At 46.4% G+C, this 25,731-nt stretch overlaps 1 protein-coding gene across 5 annotated transcripts in view; it reads left to right on the plus strand.

The window, feature by feature from the left end:
* The window catches only part of LOC146268055 (calcium-activated potassium channel subunit alpha-1a), a 121,087-nt gene continuing 95,356 nt past the window's right edge, over positions 1-25,731 (plus strand). For 2 of the 5 annotated variants that reach the window (XM_084709283.1, XM_084709278.1), the window contains exon 1: positions 2-929. In XM_084709283.1, the coding sequence (XP_084565409.1) occupies positions 642-929 (288 nt within the window). In that variant the 5' untranslated portion in view covers positions 2-641. Of the gene's footprint in view, positions 930-25,731 lie in introns of all 5 variants that reach the window. The other 3 variants (XM_084709280.1, XM_084709282.1, XM_084709279.1) reach the window with 2 other exon arrangements.

A 25,731-nucleotide genomic window follows, 5' to 3' on the forward strand; every position in this document is an offset into this window, starting at 1 on the left:
GCTCTGTGCGACGGCTGCAGGGGGGGACGAATGAAGACGGAGACGGCGACATTCACCCGAGCACTTGTTATTGTACACGGTTTTTACAAGTAAGATTGCTGTTATATGATGGCGTTTTCTTATTAAATCGAACAGCTGGAAACTTGCAATATCTTTATCCAGCCGAAGGCTATCGATTCAATTGGTTTTCGTGGAACTCAAATCGATTCTCTGTCATTAATAGCCAGGATCTTTAGATGGAAGACGGCTAGAGAGGTCGGACACAAACTGAAGAACAGACATTTTCCATATCGAGGTGTTTCTAATTTTCCGACGTTACATTGGTAGCCACGACGGCGGCAAAATGAGACATTCTTTGCCATGGCTTTGAAAGACTCGGAAAACCCCTCCAAATGAAAAGCGCTCAACGGTCGTCATTATTGCGGATTTAGATGCCTCTCGTAAGGGGACACAGACCTGTTATTTTGGAACAGTCTGCGTGTGAGAGGTTGTCATCTATTGCGGACATCCCTTCGTATTGAAACATAGACAACAGACAATTTAGGTGGGTGAACAGTTTAGTGTGCAGAGGTATATTTTTTAAGCAATATGGCTGGTGAGTGGGGCTGGGGACGCTGGCATAGGCTCTCCAAGGCACCTAAATGCTAGCTGAGGCGGATGCCCCCGTTCCCCATGGCAGCGGCAGCTCTATGATGACTAATAAGATCAATAATAATATAAATCCGGACTCCTCGATCTACATATCCAAGATGAACTTGGTCATCCCGTTCTCGCCGGACGTGCCCTGCGACAATAATGGACAGCGCATGTGGTGGGCATTCCTCGCCTCCTCCATGGTGACGTTTTTCGGAGGTCTCTTCATCATTCTCTTGTGGAGGACCCTCACATATCTGTGGACGGTTTGCTGTCATTGCAACATCAAAAACAAGGTAATTCCCATTACAGTCAACAGGTTTTACCTATCGATCATACCTTATTCCTTGTGCGTAATCTCCGATGAATCACTAAGTTTACATAAAACAGTAAGATTTGTAATTATGTTTAATGTGTAATTCACGTCTCCGTCAATTCATATTCAAATATGACCACGGAGAAGTAATCAACAGTGTCATATTGACATGAAAACAGTGCGTGGTCTGTTGCATTAGCCCTCACTGTGTAAGTGACTCACCATTACAGTAGCCTACTTATGAGGAGCAATGCTTCAGCTAGCAGAACTGTCATCCATCTGCAATAACAGGCCTGCACTTGTGGGAGGGCAGTGCAGAGAGAAGCACCTGATCATGTTTTCCCCATCTAAGAAACATTGAGTTGTGAGGAGAATCCCCATGCTATATGTCAACAACATGCCCCCCTGCTACAGTCCTTGCTCTACCATGGCCTTCAGATTATCTTCGGAATTCCCTACTTCCACTGGACAGGTCGATACTCATCGTTTTGTTTTCAGTATTTTCCTTCATGGAATGACCATAGCTGCCTTTATAAAGGTTATTTGCATTAAGACCAAAGGTCATCAGCTCATTGCTTTGCTTGGGGTGGCCCACACAATGGTTGAAACATTTGAGTCATACGTGGCTTCATGAAAAACTCACTGTTCTATACAACTTTAACATAGAAAGAGATAAAGATTATATTATGGAAATATAAAACAACATGTACAAATATCAACATTTGCGATACACTGAAATGCTGATTGTACAATTTACTTCAACATGTTCACAAGTATAAAACATCTAATTCCGTGTAGACTTGGCTAGACCGATGAGCATGTTATCTGTGGTGGGGTTTGGAGCACAGTGAAAAGGACAAGTGTGAGTCCGGGACAAGTAGATTCATTGTCGCCTATGTTGCTGCATTTATTTGACATACTCACTGAATAGATGATGTCGAGATTGGGGCGAGAGAGATACCATATTCACCCATGATGCCTTAAGGATTGAGTCGTATTTTTATCCCTGCTTTCATGCTACAATGTCCTATTTGCGTCAGAGTGCCATTTGGACCAAGTTCTGCCAGGCATGGTGACTGGGGCACCAGATGAGATGAGAGCAGGGTTCAGAAGTAGGGCACCCTCGGCTGATTCATTTTAGAGGCGAATCGAGCTGGATTCTCATGCTTGTTTTCAGATTGTTCACCTCAACAACAAATAAATAGGGGGATGTGAAACTGAGCATTAGTATCTTGTTGTCTTCTGTATTAGTCTTTGTGACAGGACTTTGCTTGTTGTGCTTTAAGTCTGTGTCCTATCTTGGTGGGAAAAGGCCAGATATATATTTTCGATGCAAGAGTTTGCATTTTCTGTCACACCTTGGTAGTCAGGAGTCGGAGAGCAGACATTAAGGGGTTCATGATGAGCTTTCTGGAGTCTCCACTTCTCATTACATTTTAATTACCTCCATCAAAACAGGCTGGCAGGCACACCCAACAGCCTGCTCCCTCCCCACAGTCGAAACGCAGTGTGAAAACCCAGAACTCAACTGAACTTTGTCGCTCTGGTAATGAAGAGACAGACAAACACATTCTCCATCAGTGTTGAGTGGGCATCTGCATCCTACCAGGAAATGATTTCAGTCTGTAATGAATGTACATCATTGAGAGACAGATCATTCTTTTCCGTTCGTTTTGCAAAGGCCATTTAGTTTGTTATGAGGCTGTCAGCAGCACACAGTCATTTATCACGCTCATCGGCCAGTAAATAAGAAATGTTGCTGTACCATATGCCACTCGTCCTTCTGTGTCTTGCTGAAAACCAGATGATTAAACCCTGAACAATAATTGGGCATCCATCTTGTGTCTGCTGGTGTGTATCAGTACATGTCCAGCACAAGGGGGAATGGTGATTGAAAGGGCTCCCCAGTCCAGGGCACCCATGTTCATGCCGTGTCCCTGAGGGGAGGTTCCTAAGGGGGGGGGGGGGGGGGCAGTCCTACTCCCAGGGGTGACTTTGGGAGGGGGCTTGACACTTGGTCTTGGAGGGAACAGGCTTGTTAGAAGCATTAAGTCGAGACACCCGATATGTGTTCAGCTGACTGGGGAAGCTAGCTAGGTTGGCATGGTGCTAGTAATGGGATGCTTGGCCCAGGTGGCGGGGGCTTACGCTGGTGATACTGGGAAATGGGTATCAGGGATGTGGAAATGGAGGGTATGGAAACGGACGGTGGTGGTGTGTGTGGGGGGGGGCAGTGTAGGAGTGTAGAGGGGGTGTTGCATTGCATGTTCCTTGCCACCACCCACAGCTGTGTTCAAATCCTCTCAAACGGCACCCGCTCAAAATCTCCCCTCCATCGTAATCACTGGCAGGTGAGAGTTCCTCGTTGGACCCTTGACGCATTGCACACATATTCAAAAGGAAAGTAGATAAGGAGGGGAGTAGGGAAACGTGCTGAAATCAAACATAAGGTGCCCTCACTCCAACCTTAACCTGGTAGTTTCTCAACAAAATGAGATTGCATAACCGAAACAGAATGGTTGAGAGAATATCTCCATTTAAAGGAGCTAGTAGCTACTGCTGCCAACCAACAAGTCCTTGGCGATGCAGTACAGAGGAAAGGGTGTCTTGCTGCAAGGCTTGTTAGTATATGCCTGTCCTATTTTCTCTCCCCACGGTTGCAGTCCTGCTGAGTTGCAGTTCCTGGTGCTGGCTCACTGTGTGTGTGTGTGTGTGTGTGTGTGTGTGTGTGTGTGGTTGTCTAATTAGATGATGTCCTGGTTCCTCACATGCAAGGCCAGACTGCATTTTTGTGATGTGGACTGTCATGTTTGGTCCGCTCCCCCCCCCCCCCCCCGTCTCTCTATCTCCTCTCTCTCCTCTCTCTCTCTGCATTAACCTTTTAGTGAAAGTGAGCCTTTAGAAATTTATTTGATGATCAATAATAAATTCTAAGTTGTTATCAACTATTTCTATGGTAATCAGTTCAGGCCCAAGCCAATACTGACAAATGCACTGAGAATCTTCCGGCTACAGCCACCAAAGCTGCCCTACTGCAATGCCCCTGTGTGTGCAGTGCGTAAATGCTGTGTCTTGGAACATTTGGACAAATAGTCCACTTATTGTGTGTCTGATATTGCGAGTGGATTGCAGTGGTGTCTGTGGGGAGGAACTGTTGTGTATCCCCTTGTGCTTGGCAACCAGCCGGTTGAATTTTGCTAGAGCAGCAGAGAGCACACACCCTGCAATCAGCTGTCGCTCTCACTAAAACTAACGCAGCTCAGACCAATTCAACTGAGGTTAACCAAGCCTTGTCCAGCCTAATCTAGCCCAGCTCACCACCACAGCATAGTTCACTCCCACCTACAGTAGCACTATGACACGAACAAACGGTTAAGACCATTGATGCCCACTGTACTCCTGTTTCAATCGTCTTACATAAAGTCTGATTCTACCGCGTGTTCGGTTTATTTACGGGCTTATTTAGACGATTTGAGGGCCTGAGTCACTATTGTCTGTGCGGGAATTTATCTCCGTGGCTTGCAATGGGCTTTGTGCCTGACTTTGTGTGTATAGGAACACTTGTGTTCTGCGGCTGTCCAGGGGTTGACTTCCACACATCTTGTCATGTGTTGTTGATACTGGCTAAGAGTGAGCGTGCCTTTAGAGCCATCCCGGGGCAAAGCGTGACTAGTTTCCACTGCCACACATGCTGTCCTCCCTCAGCCTCCCATTCTAAATAGGAAGAACCACGCTATCTGACACGGCTCCACGCCAGAAATAAAGCAAACGACAGAATCCAAGTTGTAGGGTTACTTTTAGTTCATACTATTTAACCCTTGATAAATAGAAGGGATTGGCCACAACATTTGTTTGAAATGAATGAATGAGTAGCTCCAAAGGTATTTCCAACCCCAGATCCTCTTTCTACTTGTTCTAATCCTTTTTCTTAAGGACCAACTTGGTAGCCATCTAGGGAGAGTGCTAGTGTCCCCCCCTGATGTATGCTAATCCACACTGCCCATATATCAACCCAAACTATGTGCACCATGAGGTGGGGGCCCAGCGCCCTTTCCCCCGCCACACTGGTACCCTACTGTTATGTCTTCTTTTGCTTGTCACCGCACTATTAAAAGGACCTCCCCTTCCCAGGAAGTATTCCAAGGGTCAAGGGTCAGACAGGAAGGTATACCTAGCTCCGGGAAAAGCGCCGGAGAGGCATTCCCGAGGTTGGGAACATTCAGTGGGGGCTCCACCACCTGATCCCGGCCTAGCCAAACTGGCAGGGAAAAACCATTAGCATATGGCTCTGCTGGCGTAGCTAAGCTGAACAGAGCAGGCCTGCCTAGGGAGGCCTGCAGGATGGAGATAGAGCCTGGGCTAGTCTGTGAGATCATTGGTACCGGAGGGCTCCTCATCTAGCCAGCCAGGCAGGCAGGCCCCCAGCCTCAGCTGTTGTTGTCCTTAAAGAGATTGACGTGAGGGGTTCTACTTATGGAAATGTTTTCCTGCCATGGCACAGGCTTTCTGCGGCATTTGTCGCTCTACTCAAGGTTGTCGAGTTAGTTGGATTCCTTTGAAATGGAATGGAGAAAATAATATTGTTGTGCGATTTGATTTATTGCATGGGCGGTGACTCGAGAGCCCTGGCCTTAAATCGGACACTCTGAATGATCTGTAGAGGCTAATATTGTAAACCACAATTTCTTTCTCTTTGTGAGCAACAGTGAGAGAGATGGTGTCGGGTGTTTCTGAACATGTTGTGCTTTACGGAACCATTTTAGGTTCTTGCCATGAAGACCCTATGGACATGCCCGATGTCCCTCTCCTTTCATTCTCCATGCTCTGAATCAGAGGGTCTGGACACTGCTGGCACACGTGCAGCCCAGGGAAGATGGGGCAGCTCTTTATGCGGTGCTGATTACCAGGCACAGCTAGCCGTCACCCATGTGTCCCCCTCCTTCTGCTCCCTCACGGTCTCCCCCCACCGTCCCCGGGAAGCCAACGGAGCGTTGATCTGCCGACATCAAAACGCGCTTTACGTCATAATTGGTGCTTTGAACCGTGTGCAATGATGCAGAGAAGAGAGGGAGGAGAAGAGAGAGGGTGGGGGAGAGAGAGAGAGAGAGACGGAGACTTAACAATGTGTAGAGGACATGGCTGTGACCTTCAAGGATCACTGTGGTGCTTCTGTTGTCTGCTGAGAGATCAGAGCTCGATGTTAGTGACCAACATGGCCAAGATAGCCAGACTGTCTTTGGGAACTTGCAGGCTGGGCTATCGAGCTAAAAGCCATTGAGGATGGTAACAGCGTGAACAGAATCTTTGCTAATTTCATGTGGACAGAAAAATAGCAGAAGGAAGCTAAGCTAGCATTGTAATAAAATAGCAGGAGACATACTCTAACATCTCACTCTGCATATAATAGTATCATCTTGGGTACCATTATATATATATATATATGGTCCAAAGGTGACATATTTACCAGCGCTACCAAAATGAAAAACAAGTATTGATCACCTACGCTTAGCTTAGCCGCAAAGCTAAAATGCTAATAAGATGTTTGGCAGCATGCCACTGTGTAAGCTAAGTGAAGAACAGCGCCTGGTAATATACTGTTTGTTACAGGGAGGCTGAGGCTCAGGTAACTGACAGTGAAGGACAGCTCTCCAGTGAAGCCTTGCTTAGGCGATGTAAACCTCCTCACACAGACACCCATTTACCTTTTGACTTCCTTTGACATTTTCCAAAGCAGCTAACACGCTGAAACACCCCAACTGTCAATTAAGGCCTTGTTTGGTGCCTGCAGAAGAGAAATCCCTCAAGAGTCCTACCTCTCTCAAGGTTCAGCTCGCCCAAGATGCACTGAGGCACAGAGATGTGTCCAGACCGATGCAATTTCCGCAGAGTGACAGAGGGCTTTGTAAGTTGATGCTAGCGGTGCTGAGACCGGATTGACAGCGCGTGTAGACATCACGTACAGATTCTGTACGGCACGCCTAGGTTCACGGCCCACATCTCATTCATGATTGATGATTATGCAGAGTTGTACTGTCCACTGACAGCTAATGCTATTGAGTAAAGACAAAAGATTTATTGGTCAATAGTCGCTATGATATTAAGTTTCACAGCTGCCCTCCAGCAAACCCTGTGGAGTAAGGATAGTGTTTTTTTGTATGTTGGATAACTGCTTGGAGCTCATCCAGGGAATGGCAGCTATTTTGGGCTTTTGCATATAATGCATGTCAGAAACTTTTCAGAGTTAAGCACAACACTCAAGGCCCATCGGGTGGGCTGAATGATGAAGCAGAAAGACCTGACAGGTTCTGTAGCTGCGCTGCACACACGCTCAACGTGAACATCCCACTACATGGTTATATTGCAGACTGAGATCCTTTATCATCCTTTTAGTATGTATTTTACCCTGTTCTTCTCAAGGTCCTTTGACTAATTTACTATGGCTATCCATTATGACCATAATCCTGAATGGAGAAAAACAAATCCAAATTATTAGCATAATAGAATGATCTCAATATTGATTGTAATGTCTCATAGCTTTGTATCTTCACGCTAGGCTGTACAGATAAACTTACATAACAAGAATGTATGATGCATGCTACTCCTTCTCCTTTTCAAATGAAGAGCAAGGAATGTTCTAGAACGTTTTAGGTTCCCCAGCAACCTGCTCGGTTCAAATGGAACACAGTGCTCTTAGAAAGAGCATGACAAAGGGACACGGGCCTTCATTGCACAGCAAATCGTGCTTGACATAATTTGCATGTGAATTAATATGGACATGAGTTGCCGGTACTCAAAATAGTACACAGTCCATATGTGGCCCATCAGTCTGAAAAATGCCCTTCAGCTAAGCACAGTAGATGAACATTCTCTTGAGTTTGTTATATAGCATGCGACAGACGACTGTGTTAGAGTCTCCTTTAAAACCCCCCCAACTTCCCACAAATCCTACATGAAATCACTAAATGGTCAAATCATTTCCAACTGTAGCAATGAGGTTTTTTTTTATCGGTGTGGGGAACGAAGCCTACTGGTCAGTGATTGTTTTTATGAAACCACCTTGCACCACGAGTTAAGCTCCCCAGTAACTATACTTCTTATACGTCTTGTGGAACGTGATATTGTCAAAGACGAATGGCCTCCCAGTTTTTTTTTCTCCTCCCCTCAGATATGAACCTGAAAGTGTTGTTGTTTTTGTAGATAGGGCATCAGTATTCTGGTGTCAGACTGGGTACTGTTAACGAATGTAGTTCATTGATCAGGGTCCAAGGCTGTGTGTTTGCAGGGGGTGGTTAAGATTCGGGCTGCGTGGTCTGCAGCTCATCACGATTCAATGTCCATTGGCCACGCTGGCACAGTGGTGTAGAATCTCAGTGTTTGGGTAGGATGCATAAAACATGATGACCACGAGCCTTAGCTTTTGTGCTCCAGTGGAGATATTCAGCACCATGGAGAGCTCAGGGAGGTAGCCAAAGCCAGCTCCTCGTCCTCCAGATGTTTTAGAAGAATATCACGCGGCCGCCACAAGCACGATCATCCAAATCCTTGTGGCCTCTCGGCTGTTTGGCGTGTGTCGCGCGGCTTTTTAGATCGGCAAAATATGTATTCGCACTCGTGGGAGTTGACCCAGCGGTTAAAAAATAAGTCGATCTCTTTCGAAGAGTTTATTTCATTTGGTCGTCGTTGTGTCTGGAAACGTTGATCAAAGGTTGGACTCTCCTGATGAGCCAGAACTATTCATCATCCAGCAGAAGAGCTTGCAGCTGCTGCATAACTAACGCCCTTGGGAATTCACCATGAGTCGGAGGCCTCGCTCTAAAACCCGGCGTCTAATTGGTTGCATTGAAACCAAGTGGAACGTGAGGCTGATACTGATACGGGCAGAGAGCGATGAAGTGAGGCGACTGAGAATGAAATAGACAACAACCCTCTCGTTGAAGCAAGTGGCACGGGACGAGATCACATTGGAACGGCTTGTGGAACACTGGTCTGAGATCAGAGCCTGGCCTCTCAACTCTCTCTCTCCTTACTTTCTCAGTCTCCGAACTCACCAGAGGGGTCGCGAGGTCGCTTAAAAGGACCTTTTCATAATTGGTCCTTGGACCTCCCTTTCATTACCCATTGCGTTCATACATGTACATATTTCACGTGATTCTCTGTAGCGATGGTACTGCATTATTCTTTGATTTTCTATTGCTTTCCTCCCTCCTTTAGTGGTGTTTTCCTCCCTACTGTTATACCCGTTTATGAGTTTGTTACAATCACTTGGGGTGTTGTTTTCTGAGGGATAGGGTTATGGCCTATCTCTCTTTCTCCCTCAGTCTCTCTCTCTTGTTCTGCCCTTATCTCTCTCTCTCTCTCTCTTGCTGCATTGGGTCCGACTGTGGGATGATGAAGAGAGCAGAGGGCAGGGGACTGCTGTAGGCTGCCCTGCTGTACTGTGGTGTGCTCTCTGGTCAGGGAGAAACATGAGCTCTGCAGCTGCTCTACTGAACATTGTCTGCAGCGAACACAACTAAGAGAAGATGTGTCCTGGCACTCTTTCAAAAGCCACAGGCTTTCCTCTCCCCCTCTCCTTCTCTATCTCTCCCTCTCTTTCTCTCGCGCTGTTTTTCTTTCTCTCGCCGTCTCTCTTGCTTTCATACGTCGACACTTTATTTGGGATCTTTTGAATCATTTTTTTTTTGCGAGCAGTTTGTCTCCCTGTCTATTTTCCCCTCCCTGTCTCTTTCCTGTTCTCCCTACCTGTCTCCCAGGAGCATCCCCATTCTGTCATTGACCTTCAGGTTCTCCTTCATGGTGTCCACCCAGGGAGCAGCGGTCCGCGGAGGCCGTACCCAGGCCCGGCTGCTCTCCGCCGGGCGAGTGGCTCTCTCCATTTGGCCCTCTGCCCTGGAGGACCCACGCAGTAGGAAATCCAGGAGGGCAGGAAACGGATGATGTCACAGATGACAAAAGGAAAACGCTGGCAAAGCAGTAATCAACGACCAACCCGGTCTCTTTTAATAATGCGGATGAAGTGAAGGAAGTGAGGGAGTGGGGATGCTAACCAGCGAATGATTTTGTGCTAAAACAAAACCTGTGTCCTAGTGCGAGAACCCATACTCGTATGTTAGGGACAGTTAGTATTTATGACATCATTGATGTCCCTATCCCCTGCGTCTCTAATCCTGGCGCTGTGTGCCCCTTTAAGGAAACGACCCCTGTTGCGTTCCAGAAATGGAAAGCAGTGAGTCGGTAGTCCCCACAGTCGCACCCTTTCACCCACCCTGGGGTCAAAGTTGACAAGTGTCACAGGAGAAATAAGCCGTCTGTGTGCTCTCAAATGACAGCCCGTAAACAGGCCAGAGGCAGGGATTTTGGAGGTGTAACTCGAGCCACACAAGTTGGACCATGGAGCCACAGACCTTCCCGGACCAGGCCCCAGCCTGCTAGCAGTGCCTCTCTGTGATTACAAAGACATCGGTGCCCTGGTCGTCACAGTCATGCCCCCTGTCCATCAACCCAACACATTCCCGAGAGGCGTGTGTGAACTTGTGTGTTATCCCCTCGTTGATGCAGTTTAAAAATGCATGTGAAGAGATAAGAGTGGAGACATTAACGCCAGGAGAGGAACATCTCATTATATATAGATAAAGAGGATTCATCGTAGCCCCGTCTGCTCTCACTGAGTCTGGTCAGAAGACCTGTTGCCACACTGCTCAACTTACACTAGAAAACAAAATATAAAAAAATAATAAAAGCAACTGCTTTGTCATTCCACGTCAAAGAGCAGTTTCCTCAATTTGTGGCTATTCGTCATGACATAAACTGAGAAAGGCAAGTTTACATTTTGATATGAGGCCAGTTGTTTAATCTATATGTCCTTCTCCAAAGTGTCTTGCTAGGACAGTGAATTGTGTGCAGAGAGCAGTTGTTACAAGAGGATCGAGTCTGAAGGCTGTGATATATTGAGATAGCCATGCATAAAGTGATTTACTACTGTGTCGCAGGACCAGCCTTGGCCCTGCCATTTTTATTCATACACACACACACACACACACACACACACAATGATATGTGTATCAGGAAGCTGACACTTAGCCGGTGTATGTAATCCTTGTGGGTTAGACTAGCTGTGTCACTGTGGCCTGCCCATGAGACACAGCAGGCAGGCAAGCATGGAGGAAGACTGACGCAGCCTCGGAGAGACAGGTCAAGAGCAGGCACTGACATAACGGGTCAAGGGGTGCATTGATGGAGAGCTACCTTTACAGTCAGCACGCCACATTTAACCAGAGTTACCTCAGGTCATACAGTAGCTGTGTCAAACTCAACGGACATAATGCTACTAATGGACTACATACAAGTATGCACACACGAAGCCATACACGCACACAGTTGGTACTGTGTTGCTAACTGTCAATCGCTTTGTGTGGTTGTTTGCCTGAGCATGAAGATGAGGTTGGTTTTAGGATGAAGGTCTTTCTCTGAGACATAATCGTATGACCGAGCTTGAACCCTGTTTGAGGTTATGACCTATGTGATTAATTCACTGTAGGAAGGGGGTATTGCCTCACAAGATAAATGTCCCCCCCTCAGTTGATCAAGTTCAACTCTTTTGTTCCGTTTTACAGTAAGCTTTCCGTTTTTGCTATGGCAAAATATTCCTCAAACCGCCTAGTTTAAACCAGTCACCATTTAATTGTATCGAACTTGAGAGAGGAAGTGGGGGTGGGGTGAAGGAGTGAGTGAGTGAGTGGGTGGGTGGGTGGGGGCCAGAGAGTGAGTGAGAAAGTGCGTGGGTGGGGGCCAGAGAGTCAGAGATCGTTAGTGTGTAAGTGGGGTGGGGTGGGGTGGGGGGGGGCCTGAGCGTGACAGCGAGAGCGTGTGTGCGTGAGAGAGCGAATGGCAACAAGCAATTCATTAAGATTCTCCCCGTGATGGCAACGGCTGACTGTTCTGACTCTAATCTCTGAAGTGGGGGGGGGGCAATTGTACTTTGTTATTTTGTCATTTCAATATCTGTTTCTGGATTAATAAATAAAATCAGCTGGAGCTGTTTTTAATGTTGACTCATCTGGACTGCCAGCCAGCAAATCAGGGTGAAGTTATAGTCTTTATCAGTGCATTTGTGTCTGTGTGTGATGTTCAAATGCAATTCTCCTCGCTCAATTTTGTGTGTGAATATGGCACTCACATTTCAAGTCTATGCTGTGGAGTGATATTAATGGCTGCTACCAGACCTGCTACTGTGGCTGTCTGAGACGCATATTGAATTCTAATGGGAGGAGTAGCCAGATGCACGACAGGTGGAATCCTCGGATCATCAATAATGGAGAAGCCAGTGTGTTGATATGTTTTATGGACACCAATACTGCAGCCGCATTATTAATGAGTTCCCCGACTTCTATGGGAACAGAAATGAATCGGATGATGTGTGTGTCTGCGGCTCAAAAAAACACTTGCTCGGCTCCTCTGGGAGAAAGAGCGTGAGAGTATTCAATCTATACACACACAGTGCATTGTTTGTCCATCAGAAGCAGTCATCGGAGTTTAGACAGTATCTTTTTCTATTCGGAAAAAACCTTTACTGCTGTGTGTGCAGATACGAACAGATCATCCATTCGCTGGAGTGAATGGACTTGGTCTGTGTCTCTGTTCCAGTCAAATCAAATGTATTTATAAAGCGCATTTAAAAACAACTTATGTCGACCGAAGGGCTGTAAAGTCAAAACATATAACCGACTACACATACTTATAGGACATGACAAACATAAACAAAAAACCCTACCCAATGGCAGACTCAACTGCTAAAGAAAAAAGAGGTCTTAAGGTGGGATTTCAAAAGTTCAGGTCTCATTCTGATCTTTTGGGGGCAAAGAGACCACCGAGGTGGCTTTATCCACTCGCCTTGGCTGGAGTTCAGTCAGATCCCGGTCCCACGACCCATGACCTTCTCTGGAGAGGCGTCCGCTAAGGAGGATCTCCTGGAAGAGCCCAGTGTCCAGTTAGCACTAAGCCTGCTGTGATAGTGAGCACCAGCTGCAGGACATGGTCTAATTAGGAGGAGAGCGCTTAATGCCTCACAGTCCTCCTCCCATGTAATCATCCACCCATTCAGACTCGTTCCTCGCTTGCCTCTCACACTGTGATTGGACAGAAAGAGTGAAAGAGCAGGGAATTACTTCCTGAAACGAGCTAAAGCAATATACATATGTATATATGTATATATACAGTACCAGTCAAAGGTTTGGACACAATTTTCCATGTATGTATGTATATATACATATACACATATATACACATATATGTGTGTGTATATATATATATATATATATATATATATATATATATATATATATATATATAACTGACTTAACTCTGTATGTCATAATTTATTTATACAATTAATATGCAGTTAGGATGCTGTCAGGGCTAGAATTTCAAGTTCTAGTTGACTCTGTCTGTGGGTATGAATGTTTGCTAACAGGCACACAAAAACCAAAACACACACTACAGGGTGTGTAGTTACTTTACTTCTGCATAATGTTTTTTTTTTCCAGGCACGCCAGAGTCTTCATGCTCTGTCATTGTTGAACCGGGTTTTAAATAGACATGGATATTTGAAGGCAGCTTAGTTGACAGTGTGACACACGTGACCTGACTGGAGCGCTGTCACTCCGCTCCATTATAGAGGTCCCTGGATACTTTCCATAGGCAAGTAAGTCAGGAGACTGGATCCAGTTACAATGTTTCCTTTGGTATCTGTCTCATTACCTATGAGGATCGATTGACAAACGATATTGCTGAATGACATTTAGCGTCCGCTAACATGTCTAACTCATAACCTGGGGGGGACGCTTGAATGATGTCTTGCATATACACCCTGCAAACCCTGGTCTGTTGGCCTGTCTGTCCAACTGCATTTCTCTCCGGCAGACCAAAGGCCAGGCGTCCTGTGATTGAACACAACCAGGCTACCTTGTGCCAGGACATACTGAGGCGAACTGCGAGCTGTTTGGATCTTGAGTTTCCTCAACGCGGCTCAATCCTCGTCACTGACATTTCCCTCAGACCGAGCCGTGGCATGTGACATCACAGGGGATAGGTCTTGTAAAGTCCCGCCCGCAGGCCTGAGTGTGTAACGAGGTTATACTTGCTGGGTTCCTCTCCCCGCCTGGGTGCCAAAAATAAAGTGACGGTATTTTGGAATTCTGCCACCCGCGTTATTAGAACAACCTTCTCTTAGACACCGGTGCACCCACAACAGGGCTTTGGGCGGGGAGTGGGTTTGGATGGGTCCCTTGTGTGGTGTGTCAGTTGTGTGGTTTTCATTCAGACTTGCGTTGTTTTGTGGGTGGTGTAATTAGCGTTGCCAGATGTTACCTCTGGCTAGAATGCCCCGGTTAGAGCTTCTGCTTATAGCCGCAGTATGTGTTGGCTTAATTAAAAGTGAAGGCCAGGAAAGGTGATTATCCTGATATGGCAACCTTGTTTACCCGCTGCCTGATGTCAAGAAACCTTTCTTTTTTCCAAGAAGCTGAATCTCACGAAAAATCCCATTACAATGTTTGGTAGATGGACCATGTCTCAATCCCAAATTAATGTCTAATGTTAAAGATCCCGCCTATCATATTCATTGTCTGTTTTTAAATCCAGGCTTAAGACCCACCTTTATGTTCTGGCATTTCCCACCACTTACCTTGTGCTGTTGCTTGTTTTTCTGTTGTTGACTGTTTTGTATTTTTGTTTTACTGTGTATTTTATAGTGTAAAAAAAGTATTTGGATTGTGCTTTTGTTCGGCACCTCGGTCAGCCTTGCTGTGTTGTGAGTGTGCTTTATAAATAAAATGTACTTACTTACTAAAGATTAATTCTCAAAAGCGTAGAACTAATGCAGTTCATTTGACTCATAAGATTTTTTTCCCCCGGGCCTTAAGCACACACATCCTGTGCCTCTCTCTCTCTCTCTCTCTCTCTCTCTCTCTCTCTCTTTCTCTCTCTCTCTCTCTCTCTCTCTCTCTCTCTCTCTTCACCTCTGTGTTGCTCTGTTTCTGTCCCTCTCCTCCTCCCCTCCCACACACTCTGTCTCACACACCTACAGTACTGTCTGCCTGCCAGGTCTCTGTTGCTAGGCGACAGGCACAGAGGGATGGACTGCTCTTATGAGAGCGACGTTTGTCCACCATGATCTCATCCTCCACACACACAAAAACACACGCGCGAGCGTACACACGCGCGAGCGTACACACGCGCGCCCGCACGCACACTTTGATGCTATCTTTCCGTGAGGAGTTCTTTCTTTCTGCGAGGAAGGCTTCCCCTTCTTTAGAACCTGTGGGATTCAGTTGTTGTGGAATTTGAAATTGAACCTTGCTCAGAGAAGGAAATGGAGGGCAACACTGAACTGTTGCTAACCATCTCCCCTGTCTGGCTTAGTCACAGGACCAACCAGCAAATCGGGGCCTGTTTCTTTATCCCTTTTGATTGGTCCCATGAGCCCAGGAAGCTTTTATTTTTACAAATTAATGCGGGAGCGAGCACTAAAGAGCACTTACCCCCAGTATTGATTAAATGTGGCTATTAACTGGTGGAGAGTGAAGAAGACATGCTTACATTAAACCTTCACCACTCGTCCGGAAGCCTGTTTAATAAGAGCCCTATAAGTCTGGGGATTAGTCATGCGGATTCTCTCACTGTCGTGTTTGAAGATGGAACGCTCGGAACAGTACAGTACAGAGGTTACGTCGATCCTATAGACCAGTGGATTACTAAAGCTAGATGGAAGCTCTAAACTAGACTAGAAACCAACCATGACCGGGCCTGCTGTATCTCTGGTGAATCCACACTGAGGGTTGAACAGCTGTATTTCTGCTGGCACCTGTAGTTCTATCTGTTTATTTGTCTGTCTGTCTGTCTGTCCTATCTCTCTGTCCTATCGATCTCATCTACCTATTCAGTTCCTCCATCCACTGGTTTGGAATATTCTCCATGGCTTCGAGTACCATTAACAACACCAAGGGAGCCTCTTGTGTCTGCACCAATCAGGTGTTCCGACTGCCCCCTCAAGCCTCCAGAGGTTCCCTGTAGGACCCTGCTCCTGGAGGATTGCCTCCGTGGTGTCTCAGTCGTCGTTCCTGTCCACATACGCATGGTTCCTCGTCGGGGCGTGACGTCATCCGAGCTCCCCCACAGTGGCAGTCGTGCATAGCTGTCTCGAGATGTTCGGGACGCGGAGAGCGTCCCTTTGTTGTGTGTGTCGGTGCAAGGTAACCCACCTCAGCGAGCCGTGGGCATAGCACATTCCACGAGTCGTAACACGCCGCCGTGTCCTCGCCGTGGTGACACGAGGCGCACTCGGCCTGATGCTTTCTTCGCGTCGCTCTCCCGTCTTTTTGTCGTTTGTGCTGAACTCCATTTCGTCATTTCGGAGTTGTTCGTTTCAGTGTCAAGGGCAGGCGGAGGTATGTGAGAGGTGGGGAGGGTGGGGGTGGCTCTGTCTATGGCACTGAATCATTGCCATCCTCCCTCAAGCCGCTGTCCCTTCCACTAAAACGTCACAGGGAAAGCCCCACTGCCGCCCCCCCTCCCCCCAGGACACTGGCTATCCCACAATGCTTTCGGTCCGCTCCACAGAGGCCAAGTTGGCTCGTGACACACACGCCGTCTGAACACAGGAGGAACTAGAGCCAAGCTTGATGTTGTTGCTGCTGTCACGAAACCAACATGGCTGGCATTGAAACAGCAGGGGTAAGAGGAGAAGCTGCTTGTGTGAGTGTGTGTGTGTGCGTGTTGGGACGGGATGGCTCGCCTCTGACATGGTGGAGTCCCCCCCCCCCCCCGAGGAGTGGGCCTCAGTCCTCCCCAGCAGCCCAATTTACTCTTGACACCCCCCAGAAGCCTAACGCGCTGGAATGGGCTCCAGTCTCACTAATGGCCAATGACCCTTTACCACAACACACAGATGCACTTTCTGCTTCGCCATCCTGCATAATTGTTGTAATTCTCGGTGTTCTGTGTGCAGTTCGACTGTACAAACCCCCCCCCCCCTCTCTACCCCCCCCCCCCCCCCTTCCCTCTGCCCATGAGTGTAGTTATCCAGGCTGCTGCTCTCTGCTCTGCAGGGTCACAGGGCCTCCCCTTTGCAGCCAGAGGGAACACGTGGGCCAGGGGATAGACTGCGTAAACACAAACCATGACAAACTCTTTTTGTCTCTGCCTTTCTTCTTTGTTTCCACTGGAGGGGCGAAACATGCAGATTCTGTGTGAAGAAAGCTGACTTGGTTCCCCCACTGGGAACCTCAAGATCTAAATAGAATATGATTGCACGAGCCTGCAGTTAGAAGCTATTTGCACTTTTGTTTGTTTGACTGCACAGTGTGCAAATCAGGGCAAGTCTGTTCCCGAGTTGCAGCTGTCTGCTTTTTCTATACGTTGTAAAGACTTGATTACAGAGCAACGCCATTTGGAAAATGACACTCATCGCCCCTTTAATGGTAAATACGTCATGGCCTTAAAGACATCCACATACAAAACAACGTCAGAATCATTGATATACATCATTTGTATTTTATTTACCCACGGGAAACTATCTTGACAGGCCATGCACATAGCGAAAATAGACTAAGATCATTTGTTTCGTTATCAACAGAGACCGTACAGTGTATGTATTTACTGCTAATAAGAATCCAAGCCAACACAGCCCTGGCTCTTCCCCACGTCTACCATGTGACCTGAGCCATCCTGTATCGTAAGCTCACTCGCTCTTCTGCATCTGAGCTGCAGCATCCGACAGTGCTGCCACAGTATTATTACATCAGCAACAGATAAAAGTAATGAAGCCTGTCTCCTAGCCAGAGAGTAGATCATCTCCTGCCTGCTTGCCTGCCTGCCTGTCTTTCTGTGTGCCTGTCTGTCTGTCTGTCTGTCTCTCTGTCCAGACCCCCTGCCAGGCTTGTAGAATGTCTTGCCTCCAACTCAGGACTGTTGATTTATAGTGGGCCAACAGTAAACAAGGATAAGAGACTCGGGTGACTGGTTGATGGATGGGGAGGGGTAGGCACATCGAATGAGATCATATTTTACTGGCGTGTTTGGATGTCTGGTGTGTGTGTGTGTGTGTGTGGTGTGTGTGTCTTTTAAAGGGGGTAAAGAGACTGACCCTGTGTTTCAAATGGCTACCAGGGACATCCACCACAGACACACTAGTGCAATAACAGGCCAATGCCAACCTGTCTCTGCAGCGAGATAACAAAATGATATGTCAATCAGGTTGTGTTCAACGCATACTGCCTGCAACAGCATAAGCACAGCTTCGATGTAGTATATTGTAGTACAATCCGTGAACGCTTGTGCAATGTTAAGGAAACCCAAAAATGTATTTTCATATGTGCCTGTACAGATGCTGTACATCGTTGAGGGCTGTACACAAGATGAGGGATAATAATCGGACATTTCATTGTATTTATTTAACCCGAAGGATTTCATTACGCAATCATAAATGAGCAAGAAATTTTTGGGGGGAGTCCTCGACAGGCACACTCACTGCTGAACCTTTGATAGCAAGAAAGGAAACTACAAAAAGTGTGTCTCGTGCTTCGCTTTTACACATCTGCTGAGACCTGACCTGACGTGGCTGTGGATGCTTTGAATGACCATAATGCGCTGTTTGGTTGGCTAAACCTGAACTGATTCCGACGCACTTCGCTAATGAACGAACTACCGGCGAGCAGATGGCCTGCTTTTGAAACGCCGTCCTGCGGAGCGACTGGAGCGCAACGGACGTCTGTTTTCAGAAGACGGCGGAGCGTCAGAGCACTGATCTGCAGGGCGATGTGGCGAGATTGTTCCGGCTCAAGTCGATGCACGATGCTTCCAAACCCAGACATTTTCTACCTTTTGATCCTCAGTAAGTCCTTTTTATCTGGGTCACACCTGGATAGTGATTGCGGTAGTTGCTGGGTAGGATATCCTTGAGGGTTGTTCATCTCTGCTACCCACCTTACAATGTAAACAAAAAAAAGTGTCTGCAAGGGGTTTCTGGGAATTTCTCTTTATAGATCAAGATCATTGATCAGCACAGGTTGGGCAGCAGGAAGCCAATTAGGGCACCGACTGAAGCCGCCATCTTAGCTTTCCTTTTTGAACTCAAATCACACTTGATCTGTATTAGCTCAGTGTTTCTCAACCCTGGTCCTGGGGGAACCCCTGCTCTTACATGTTTGAGATGTTTCCCTCTTCCAACACACCTGATTCAAATGAATGGGTCGTTATCAGGCTTCTGCTGAGCTTGTGTTGGAAGAGGGAAACATGCAGGGCAGGGGTCCCCTTTTTACAAGCACAGAGGGCTTACACATGCCATTAAAACTGCCCCTCCACCAACCTAAAACCCTCAAAGAAGACAAGGAAATACTCCTAGGAAAACCCAGAGGTAAAAAGCTGAAGAAACGTTGGGAGGAGCAAGTCAGGGAGGGATCCCTGCCTCCAGAGATGGTTAGTGCTACCGAGACCTGTAGACCATTGGCTGAATCCAATTTTGCAGCGTGCTCTTTTTACCTGTGTTACCTAAGCATTGTTCCTCAGTGCTCTCTCCTGGTCTCTTAACTGTCAACATTCAGAATGAAAGCTTATTAGTGAAGCCCGGGGATGATGCAGGATCAAGGCCAAGATGTCTGAATGGAGGATGAGACTGTTGTTGTTGTTGTTAAGTGCGGGCCAGGATAAAACGGGAGCATGGAAGACGATCTGACACACTCTCATGTAATTACAAGAGACACTGTTAAGCCAAAGAGAACTTTGTCTCTTTCCAATTTTATTTAATAATATTGTTGTACAAAAAAGGGTTCCTAATAAAGACAAGGAGGAGATATGTTGAGCTTTTGGCAGGACTCACTTTGCACTCCACAATCTATTTTGGGGCCGAACATGGACACAGCTAAGGATGTCTGTTACCCTCAAACTATCAGCGCTGCTGGCTTTACCCCAATCGTTTTGTTAGCTTTGAGCCAAATTCTGCAACTGGGAAAACAAGTCCTCTTACAACACTACACATCCTAAAAAAACAGGCATGCAGTTGAAGGAACCAAATTGCCTGACATTTAGCCCACCTTTAGGTTTGCCACCTTCAATACTGAAAAATAAGGGACGCCTGCTGCAGCGGGGGCCACACCCCTCGGGGGCCACGATGACCACAGGCCCGATGACGTGCCAGCGGTGGTAAATCACAACTTAAAACATGTTTTCATGAAAATATTAAGATTGATACATGGACATTATGAAAAGATATCTGCTATTGAAATCAGTGTGAACAGATGCCCTCAGTCTCTATCACAACTCAAGTGGTCATATCGTCAGCTATGACGATAATAAACATAGGCCAACAAAGTTTGACATTGAGACCACAAAAAATTGGCTTTTGGAGGAACTTGTGAGAACCCTATTTTATTAACTTAACAGATCCATAACTTATTAACTTTAAATTAAACAAATGCTTTGATACTCAAAGTCAAGTCTATTCGAAAAAATAGATATAGTGCAGGAGACTTGCAAATGATCTTCCATGAACTTGAAAACATCAGTGGACCAGAAGTAGTAGTGTGTAGTATTGGGGCATGTTAAGCCCGCTTCCTTTTATAAGTGTACTTCTTATTACGTGGGGGGTATCTGGACCTGCCTCCGCCATTCTTTTAAATCAACTCTACGCCAAGAGACCCTTCCTCTGCCTCTGATTGGCCGTGAACCTGATCAAAACAATGATGGCAACACGTATTACCCAATCAGGGGCAGAATAGGACGAGTCTTCACAGAATGCGGGTGGGATGATTTGCCTGGGATGCTGCATTGAAAACAACTTGGAAAATGCGGGACAAACCCCGTCCCGTATTGATTCCAAACGGCACCCGCAATTTTATTCTCAAATACGGGACGATTCCGTATTCTAAGAGACGGGTGGCAACCCTACCTACCTTGCATCTAACATGCAGTTAGGATAGGATAGGTAGGGAAGTGATATCTTGTAGGAAAGTAGCCCAGACACTACATTCCTATCTCACAGACTTCCAGTAGCACCTTCAGGAAGTTGTGAGATCTTAAGACACCGTTTTAAACGGCAACACAAACAGCCTAGCACCCAGGACGCCAACATTAGATGATATCTTGTCGAGCACTAGCTCCAAGGCTAATGTTAACCTTTTTGGCTAGCCTTCCAAAAGCCTTTTCATAAAAAAGCTGCTTCACAGCTGGCTCTGAGACCGGGACAATGGTCCGCGTCTGGGTAGCCATATCTTTTACTCACGCAGCTGCAAAGTATGTGTGTGCGTGGCGGTCGTATTGTGATTAATCATTGCAGGCCCTGCATATTAATATGCACTTAATGGGATGTGGGTAAGCCCTTGTGCTGCCTGCTGTAAGCCACTCTCCAAGGCTTTGGAGGGAGAGGTGTGTGCGTGTGGAGATAGGAGTCTGGCTGGAGGCTCCATGGTGAGCAGGGCTGACAGCCTCTGAGGCCAGAGGCAAACCATGGCCAACTGATTCATGGGTGTAGTAACCAATGTCGACACATGCGCGGCCCCAGATGAAACAAAAGAAATCGAATATTGCTCTCAATCCGCACTCTCGCACATGCACACAATAAAGCTACGTATGGAAAACACACATTTGCACACCTTTGTTTTGCTGTGTCCTTCAGAGGGAACCATATTATAGTTATATCCATAATGGAAAATAGAGTCAGCCTTCAGGATAGCTGAATGGATAGGTTTTGTGGGTGGGAGAAGCTTCTGAGAGACCTTAAGACAAGAGAACGATATTCCAAGGAACGGTATGCTGCCAGGAAGTTAGTTCTACGTATGGCTAGTTAGGGGGTTGTAGCTGAAGCTTATTGAGTCATCTGAAGGGCACTTGTGGTGAATGTTGCTCTTACTATGAACCCCTTATTAACAATCAGAGCATGTAGCCTACAGCCAGACAAAATGGTGGAAACTAGTCTATAGGTAGTCATGTCACTGATGGCTGTGGTAAAGCTACTACCCCAATTTTGTTTTTCAAACGTTTAATGTAATTGTAAGTCACACATCTAATCTTCAAATGTGCATTTAACTTGAACTTTATCTCATAAACCTAGCATTAACAAGGAAATGGCATACTGTATTCTTACTGGTTTTCAGATTATGTTTAAACGTCCGGAAAAAAATCTCACATTTTGGTCACTGTTGAGGGTTGAGTGAGCTTTTTGTGGCGTTTCATGAAAGGACTGTTATTTGGAAGCGGCCCTTCACAAGCTTTACTTAATTTGCATAGAACACAAGGGAGCGAATGATTCCCCAGCAAAGTTAGCCTTGGTCCATCACCATAGAAACAAGCCATGTTCAGAGTGGTCAGAAAATAGATTCAACATATCCTGTTTAGAATGATATGGCTGATAATTGTGTGTGTGTGTAAGGTGTATTTAGTGGGTAATGGCATTTAAACATCCTTAGTTTACCCAGAGATTTAACTGTTGAAGGTACATTGTCCCATTGACTGTAAAATAATGAGGTCTGTTGTTACAATACTCATTTTTTGGGGGTTTGTTTGTGTTTGGGACTTTTAAATCTATGTCCAATTGCTAACTTTGATTGAGGGGCCAATTGTCTGTGCATGATGGGAATAAGGAAGTGGCTATACGCAAGGAGAGAAGCTTTCTTTGGATGGATATATGCTTGACTCCTTGTTACATCCTATTGGACACTGTCATCGATTCTAGAGTAACAAGGAGACTGTCAAAAATTCTAGAGTAACAAGGAGACTGTCAAAGATTCTAGAGTAACAAGGAGACTGTCAAAGATTCTAGTGTAACAAGGAGACTGTCAAAGATTCTAGTGTAACAAGGAGACTGTCAAAGATTCCAGGGGTGTACAAAGACCGTCCACTTCATCACTTGTCAATTTGTCATTCAAAAGTGTCCACGAACCAACACTTAAAATTACAACTTTCTAGTTTAGGAAACTGTCGTAAGAGTGTAAGCTAACTTAATGTTTCATCTATGATGAACTGGTTATGAGCTTACATGTCGTTTTCACTCCACTTCTGTGCACAACTGTCATTGAAACATTATTATGCGACTAGTTGAGGAATTGCATTGAATTTTTGAATGGTAATATTATGAATTAGCTAGCTACTGTAGTCAAGTTATTGTAGCACTGCAAGTAATTGAGATGTTTTTGTTGCCCTGTAGTATTTTTGTGGTTACTTTTTGATGTGGCTAGTAAATATAGAGAAAAGACTCAAGGCATGTGGTTTAAAGCGGTGGCTGCTATGCACCATTTCTCCCCAATACCAGTATGCCACGAGTAGTAGCTGACACATGGGATGTCTGCTTGTATGTCAAACCTGCCCTCCAGAGTCCAAACCTACTGCATGGACTCACTCATTCTACGGCAAATGATCTGATAGAAAATCTACGCGTCGGCCCTTTCAAAGCGTAAAGTGCAAAACGCCTTCATTCAGACCGCTGGCTGTCCTTAAAGTGGCAACGTGGAGACGATAAAACCCTATTGGACACCGGATGACCTCCGTGACCTTTTGAAACTCAAATAAGGTTACAGTGTGCTCTATTTATATCCTCGACCACTGGGGCTTGAAATCCCGTATCAATGGGAGGAGTACAGTACAGGCTTATGAATTGGATTTGACCTTGCTCTTCGAGCAGAGGGCTATATTCAGTCCCGCCCCCCCCCCTCCAAGTTGAGGTGGAGTAGCACTAATGCAAATGTGACTTCATTCATCCCTCCTTTTGTCTGAGGACGAGGACATGAAAGGCGGTTTCGTCTTAGACGGCACGGCCCAATAAAGTATGCCATTTCATCTCGTCGTCTTTTTTCTCCGCCTCTTATGCCGTAGAGAATAACATCACTCGCCGCCTTTCTAGAAACTGGGATGAAAGCCTTCTAGAATGCCAGAGAGTTCTGGCCACTTCCAAGAGTCTGTGGCAGAATTCAAGGATTTTTTACGTGCTTCTGCTAATCACAGTCAGTGTATCCCCCTATTGCTTTATTTTCTGTCCATGTATCCAGTCTTATTATTCATTCAAATATATGGATTCCTACTGTAACCTATTTTGTGTTCTGATGACAGTCCTGGGTTGATGATGTAGTATCTGCCTGATTGGATGACGGAACACCTGTCGGTGGGGTGAAGGTGAGGGTTAGTTACACCTGTTACCTGGATGTTAACTTTATTTCCCCTTTCTGTTATCAATTCTGTCCGCTGACCTTCATGCCACAGAGAGACCTTGCTAGTACCGCTGTGTGTCTGAACTGGTCATTTTTACGTTTATTAAACTCTCTCTCCAAACAGCTGGTTGTCTAATACTTCTAAACGTAGAAACTACTTGCCACACTGTTCTAGCGGAGACCGTTTTTGCCAAGAAGTTTGTTTCCGCAGATTATAGTAGCGCCCAAACTATTGACACGGGGTCTAAAACATTTGGCTTGTCCACCTTGCTTGCTGACACTGGGGATGGCACCTATTCAGTTCAGTGTGCACAAATCGTCTAATCCTCTTTAGACCCATGGCACTCAAAATAGCTGGCGCAGAAGGGCACCGGAGAGCTAATGGGATTCAAGAGATGGACGTCCTTTGCGCGACATTGATAGCTTTGTCACCCTTGATGAGACCATGGCTGACCTCCTGATGTACCATTTGCCAGGAGTTGGATTGCCCATAACCTATATCATCCCTGTAGTCTGCCCCCCCCCCCACCTCCCAAAACAACAGGGGGGAGTGGTGTGTCTCCCCAGGCATGCTCCCCTCTGTATCAGAGAAGCTTTTTGCTTATTTCTGAATCCTCCTCTGGAATTGAGTGTGAACAGTCAGACATTTGAGGCATGAAAAGAGAAGATGAGGTCGAGGCCCGTCCCTGTGTAATCCTGCACGTGGTCACTCATGGCAGGCCATCTAACACATGGCATCACCCCGGTGCTCCTGAGCTGGGCACCCATGGTCAGGGATCCTGAGAAACTGCTCGTATCTCCATGGTGCCACGCTACTTTAACCCTTGTGTTCTCCTCGGGTCATTCTGACCCATCAGTCATTGTGACCCACCGTCGTTTGCAACAACTTTACCGCATACAAAAGCAAAGTGAAGCATTTTCTTTTAACCGTTGGGCTGTCTCAGACCTCCCACATTGCGAAGGTTAAAATAAAAAAACATTTATTTGCTTTTTGTATTGGGTAAAATTGGGTAAACACAACAATGGTTCGTTATGAACCTTTTGGTCATGTGACCCGAAGGCAGCACGAGGGTTAAAACCGCGGCTTCCGTCGGTGTGAAGCTTGTCGCAAAGCAGCCCGTTTCTGCCGAGAGGCACGACGTTTAAGCAAGGCACCGTTTGTCGTTTCATGTTTCGAGACAAACAAAATGACATCGGCAGTTTAGCCGTTGTTGGTGTACCTATTGGTGTCTCGTGTTTTTTTTTTTTTTTGTTGCTCTGACGACAAGAAATGAATGGCAAGCATCTCATCCCCAGAGGTACCGGTGCAGTGGGCGTGACCCAAAGACACTAATAAACTGCCTCCTCAAGCGCACGGCATTCTGGGACTTCACCTCTCCTCTCTGTGTGTGAACTCTCGGTCCCTGAGGGAGATCCTTACTCTCCTCTGCTGCTTCTCTTGTCCTCCATCTCTCCCTTCGCCCTGACACAGTGGAAGCCGCTGACCCAGGGACATAGGGTAACTGTACCGGTATTAAAATAGCAAACAGGGGGGGGAACAGAGCATGTTATGAGATTCACTCTTTTCGCGTCTCCCTGGGTGAGGCTATAAAT

The sequence above is a fragment of the Hypomesus nipponensis genome, chromosome 11 (assembly GCF_054491055.1).
Source record: "Hypomesus nipponensis isolate SF chromosome 11, ASM5449105v1, whole genome shotgun sequence".
In the NCBI taxonomy this organism is placed as follows: domain Eukaryota; kingdom Metazoa; phylum Chordata; class Actinopteri; order Osmeriformes; family Osmeridae; genus Hypomesus; species Hypomesus nipponensis.